Below are 6,340 nucleotides of genomic sequence, written 5' to 3'. Positions count from 1 at the left end.
TCTTCAATCTAGTTGTGGAGGACGTTGCTTCACTGGCCCAAGTTGGCACCATCATTGCGCTCTTCCCGGGCGAGGCAGATCAGTCGCCGGCCTCTGGACAGCCGCTCACTGCAGCTGCTGGCCTGCCGGCTACACACGGTAGCATATGGCAGCCCACTGCAGCAGGGGTTGCAGCCTACGCCGTCGCTGGCAACTCACGGCAACCCAGCTCCAGGTTGAGCTGTTGTTCAGCATCTTAGCTGTAGAGGGCAGTGTCACTGGCCCTAATATGTGGGCTCCGAATCGGGGCCCTCTGGCATCCCAAGCCAGTTCTTAACCAACGCGTCACTCGACCGGCCCTACAGGGTGCCAATTTTTTAAATGATTTTGCAATTAATTCAGCAGTACATGCATGTAGTATCACTAAGCTTAACACCTAGTTAGGAAGAATAATTAGTTAAAATAGGAAGCTACCAGATGGTAAATATCATCAATAACACCCATATGTGAGCCAAGACATGAATTACAAAGTTAATTTGAGGGCATATTTTCTGCTTACCCCAGCATCAAAATTGCTAGTTACAGCTCTGCCTAGAAGTTCCATTCTACACAATAATTTCTGATGGCAGGTCTATTCACTTTATTATGTATGGAGTTGAGAAGGTAGAAAATATATTCACATTAGTAAGTTATGGGAAGGTTAGATTATGGACCTACCTTTCTATATTTGTCCTGCTAATTGGAAAGTTGAGATTTGAGGCTCAGCTAAGAGAGATTACAGCTTTACTTACCAATGGTGACCGACAGCGATCAAGGAAATACACCAGATAGGAGAAATGTGTACACCTGCAGGCACAGCCACCTGCAGTGCCTTTGCTTGTAGGATTTGCAGCCATATGGAGGACCTTCTGGGAGAGAAACTGTGAACTACTCTGGATAGACAATACTGAGATGGCCCCAGACCTCCCAAAGATGTGGGTGTTTTACCATGTCTCCAACATGGTACATCAGCCTGAAGTTTTAGCCATGGAGGTGTTAGCCCATGATGTTTTTTACTGCAGGAAATAAAAAAATTAAAAGATGGCTCCCTGTTTACGTAGCTTGCAACATTCAGGGCTCCAGACTTTCCTTCATCATTATCTAATCGAATATTTCTTTTTGTCCAAAGTCCTTGGCCAGACTCAGAGTATGAAGCTCAGAGGTCAGTCATCAACCATCCTATTTCCTTCCCCTTCTTTGCCCCGTGCTTCTTTCAAGGACCCTCAGTCTCATTTCTCAGAGATTTGAAGCATATGCTAAGGGGTCAGGGTCACACCATCCCACAGCTTCTTGTCCACCCCTGTGGGTCTCACAAAAATCCAGCTGGCATTGGTGCTGAAGTGAAGACCACATGGTGTGTCACCAGACTTTCCCACTCTGCCACCCATCAGCTGTGGGGGCTTACACTCCTTGCCAGTACAGTGGGAAGAGCATCAGTGGCCATATCAACTCTAAAATGTGAAGATGGAACTTCAGAAAGTCTTGTTACTGAGTGCTAGCAGGCAAAACGTTCCAAATCCCTCCTTTGCTAATAGAATCATTTCAGTCTCCTCCTTGCCACATCCTCCAGGTGCCCCATTGTTTGATTGCAAAGACTTTTCTTTTAAATGCGCTAAGGGTCATTAACCACTGAGGTTTCTATTTCAGTTGCAGCAAAAAAATGTAATCAACGAGGAAGCCACCCATGTTAAGAGGATCAAGGCAGGTCCCCAGATCCATTAGCACTTCAGTCTGATGTCTTATAGATAAAAAAAAAATCAGGCTACTCTGGTATCACTTTGTCTTCAGGTGTGAGGGGTAGGAAAAGAATAAACTTGTTAGCCAAAGAAATCTTGAATGGATAGGGTGGGAGACATAAGCTGAAATGATGCAATTGCATGTCTGTAGGCCATCTGTGTGTTTCTAGGGAAATTATGACTGAGAAATCATTACAAGGAAGACAGTGTGACACTAAAGTACCTCTCTTGAAATCAGGTCCCATGTAAACCAACACTTGGGGGAAATGCCACAATCTCCCTTGCACGAGCCAGTGTATTTGTTTTCCATGGTTACTATGACAAATCGCCATGTTAAAATAAAGCAAAATTTTTTGTAACCATGCATAATGATAGATGTTAACTAGGCTTATTGTGGTAATCCTTTCATAATATATATAAATATCAAATAATCGTGTACATGTGAAACCAATATAATATGTCAATTGTATGTAAATTTAAAAAAAAAAGAACATTATCTTACCATTCTGGAGGTCACAAGTCTTAAAATGTGTCTGCGGTGTTGTGTTCCTTCTAAAGGCTCTAGGGGAGACTGTTTCCTTGACTTTTTCATCTTCTAGAGCTTTTCCACCTCCCTTGGCTTGTGAACCCTTTCCTACATCTTCAAAGTCAGCAGTGTAACATCTTCAAATCTCTCTCTGACCTTCCTGTTTCCTTCTTGTAAAAACCCTTGTGATTATATTGGGCCCACTGGAGTAACCTCGGATAATCTCCTAATGTCAGAATCCTTAATTTAAGCACATCTGCAAAAATCCCTTGTAAAGTAACATATTTACAGCTTGGGGATTAGAACATGGCCATTTGGGGGGGGCCATTATTTTAGCATACCACATCAAGGATGTGAAAGATATTTTTCTTCCCATGGTGACTTTTGGGTCCAATTGGCATGCAGGTAAATCTCTCCAGTGATAGCTACTGCCGCCATGGCTTGCATTTCTCCTTTCATTTTCCTGGCTTATACAAAGCTAACTAAGTGAGCATTAATCATATAAACAGGTCCTATCTCATGGGCTATATTCAGCACCAACTCTTATTTTTAATCTAAGACAACGGCAGCAAAGCTGTTGATGTCGAGTCACAAAATGTTAGGATTTGAAGGGTTCTGAGACATCACATAATCCAATCCTCTTCATTTTGTTTACACATGAGGAGAATGAGGTGAAGAGAGACCAAAGTGACGCACCAGGACCAACGAGTTAGTGACACGAAAAATGAACACCTGTTTACTAGTTCTCATCACATCACTGGGATTGCAAATAAGTTTGGAGTTAGCCACTGATTATCTGATCTTGTCATCCCCACCCCACCCCGATATTGGGTAAATAAGGTTATATTTAAAAAATAAGAAAAATAAAAGTAAAATCCATGCAGTTCACTGATCTTGGGTAACCACTGTTGACCAATATTGCTAATGTAGAAAGCGACAGAATAATAGCAAATGGATTTAAATCTCAGGGTGAAGAAACTTTTTTCTTAGTGGGTTCAGAAATGTGGTCTAAGAAATATGGCTGAAATGAGTGTGGAGGGAAATATCTAGTTTCCTTGTGTTTTCTTTAAAGATTTTATTGGGGAATTGGGGGAAAGAAACAGTGTTGGGGAATTGGGGAAGGGGAACAGACAACTTGCTGTCCTTTTGTTCTTCAGTCTAGTTGTGAAGGACATTGCTTCACTGGCCCATGTTGGTATTTTGATCATTGTGCTCTTCCCGGGAGAGGCAGATTGCTCGCCGGCCTCTGGACAGTCGCTCACGGCGGCTCACGGCAGTTCACGCCGGCTGCTGGCCACTCATGGTAGCTCATAGCAGCCCACTGCAGCTTCACTGCAGCCTCCGCCACCATCGCCAGCGACTCTCAGCAGCCCAGCTCCAGGTGGAGCTGTTTTTCACCATTTTAGCTGTAGAGGTCACTGGCCCTCATGTGGGATCGGAACTGGGGCCCTGCTGCTCAGAGCTGGCGTCCCAAGCCAACTCAACCAATGCGCCACTCAGCCGACCCGGTTTTCTCTTTTTAATGCTTGTTTTTCTTCAAAATTTATGGAAAAGAACTTGTTGAGGGCACACTGTGTGTGAAATATTGTCCTAGGTTCAGAGAAAAAGACAACAAAAGAAGGTTTTATTGAAATTTATTTTTTACCATTTGAATTTCTCAAACTCCCGAAAATACAGAGAAAAAAACTTTAAATTTTAAAACATAATAATCTCAAAGTTGCCTAAGTAGGGCAATGAATGAGAATAATTGCATATGTGGCACATTAAAAATATGAAATGGGGCCGGCCAAGTGACTCAGCTGGTTAAGAGCTCACTCAAGAATGTGAGCTCTGAGCAACAAGGTCACCGGTTCGATTCACGGCCCGAGCTGAGCTGCCACTGAGCACTGAGCTGCCAACAGGTGACAGGATGACTCAGCTAAACATATATATATATATATGAAATGCAGTTCAAATCCTATTAAATTTCTTGTGGATGGGAACCTATTTCCCTGCTTATGCTGAATTGTTTAATCTGCCAAAATTAGACCAGCCAAAGTACTTAAGCATGGTTAAAGGGTGGAAATACAGAATCTGGACAAATCCCCATGCAAACAGGATAATGAAATGTCAACCTTTGCACGTGCCCGAGCCCTGAGCCATTTGGGGTCATAGTTCTCTCAGGCCCGGTTTGCTGATTTATGGCTTATTGTTCCTATGGTATTTGTTAAACCAGTTTCTCCCATACCATAAATTACCTCAAAGGAGCAAGGCAGTTTGCTTTGGAAAACAAATGAATGCTTTCAGGTCGTTTGGTATCTTGTGATATAGTTCATTTGGAACTATATTATGGAGTATGGAACTATTTAGAAAAATTAGTAAACTAGAGATGATGTACATAATGTGACTCAGGGAATCACATTTTTAACTTCTTTGTAGCCCTGACATCACTGGAAAGCAGATTAAGCAGAAAGAGGAGAGGAGAGAGATGGTGTGGGAAAGGGTGTTTCTGAGATGAGTCGGAGGTGGTGGGTAAGAATTTAAACACCTTGAAAGCCCAAATTGGTTTCAGATCATAATTCCTACAACCTGCAAAGGTCTGAGGTTTCTGCAGAGAACTGATGGATGGTAGTTGTCATCTTGTCATGACCAAGTCAGGCTTCAAGATTGACTGGTCAGCCAAGCAATTTGGATGTATTTGGGCCCCTGGCTCAGAAATTGCACAAAGTAAGATGGCAGCAGTGAGAGGTCTGAACTTGGTAATGTGTCACAGTTCTCTTGAAGCACTCCTCCTGGGACTCTGTGCAGCCTTTAACTGAAAACCAGTAAATTCCACCTGAGGGAAACAAAAGAGGAAGAGGCAGAGAAATCCCTTGGGAGGTGCAACCTACCTGGCCTCAGATGCTTCAGGTAACTAACAGGTTAAAAAGACAAATACAAAACAAAATTCTAGGTTTACCGAGATAACTATCATCTTGCTTTTAAGAGCTCCCACCTAAAAAGTATTCTAGTTGGGTACATTGCATTGCAAAAGGTTTGAAATTATAAAACAAAATAGCTTTCAAACTCAGATGATAAAAGCCATGCAATTACCATTGACGATGTAGAAGTGTTTGAATTGTTAGCTGTTCGGAAGCTTTCTAATACCATTCCCAAGTTTAACTCAGGTCGTGAGTTATTCACAGGGCTGAATCCACAGAAGGATCATTTAGATATGTGTTTCTTGAAGTGGAGGTGTGTTCTTGATGTTACTTAGTTTTTCCTCTGATTATAGAAGTAATTCATGTTCACTGTAGGAAATGTGTACAACACTCACAAGTGCAAAGTAAGTGACATCAGTGTCCTGTAAGCCTGGCGTCCCAGCCTTGGTTGTATAAGGGAGAATGCAGAGGAGGAATTGCCCGAAGGCAGCAAATCGTATGATGGTGGGAAACTTGAGCCAACAGTAGTCTGTCTACTGGGGGTGAATTTCTTCCTCTACCCCAGGTCAGTAGATAATGCCCAGGTACATTTTTTAAATTGAATTTATTGAGGTGACAATGGTTAATAAAATTACATAGGTTTCAGGCATACAATTCTATAATACATCATCTATTAATATACAATAAAACCTTGGATTGCAAGTAACGTGGTTTGTGAGTGTTCCACAAGACAAGCAAACATTTCTAATACATTTTAATGTGGTAAACAAGCGAAGTCTTGCCATACGAGTACTGTAGTTTGTTTCCGGAATGAATTATGCTCGCAGACCAAGGCATTACTGTATATCACATTGTGTGCTCACCACCCAGAATCAGTTCCTCAGAGACATTTTTGTTGTTTCAACTTGGAAGGTATTACTGGCACAGAGTGGGTAGAGGCCAGGGATGTGCTAAATATCCTACAATCCATAAGACAGCCCTGTGTAACAAAGAATTACCCTGCCAGTGTCAACAGTGTCAAAGATGAGAAACCCTGTTGATAAAACTATGAAAAACCCAGGGGCCGGCCGAGTGGTGCGTTGGTTGGGAGCTGGCTTGGGATGCCAGAGGGCCCCGGTTCGGATCCCACATAGGAGGGCCAGTGACACTGCCCTCTAAAA

The 6,340-nt window shown here is 42.6% G+C and overlaps 2 protein-coding genes across 2 annotated transcripts in view; one reads left to right on the top strand and one right to left on the bottom strand.

Annotated features, from left to right (window-relative positions):
- GDA (guanine deaminase) overlaps positions 1-6,340 on the top strand; it is a 227,440-nt gene that overhangs the window by 86,084 nt on the left and 135,016 nt on the right. The gene's annotated exons all lie outside the window — the stretch shown is intronic.
- The window catches only part of CUNH9orf57 (chromosome unknown C9orf57 homolog), a 10,444-nt gene continuing 9,074 nt past the window's right edge, over positions 4,971-6,340 (bottom strand). The window contains 1 exon segment of the mRNA XM_019650668.1: positions 4,971-5,095. Coding sequence (XP_019506213.1) covers positions 4,971-5,095 — 125 coding nt within the window.

The sequence above is a fragment of the Hipposideros armiger genome, unplaced genomic scaffold (assembly GCF_001890085.2).
Source record: "Hipposideros armiger isolate ML-2016 unplaced genomic scaffold, ASM189008v1 scaffold_144, whole genome shotgun sequence".
NCBI lineage: Eukaryota > Metazoa > Chordata > Mammalia > Chiroptera > Hipposideridae > Hipposideros > Hipposideros armiger.
This window is presented reverse-complemented; position numbering and strand designations above follow the sequence as displayed.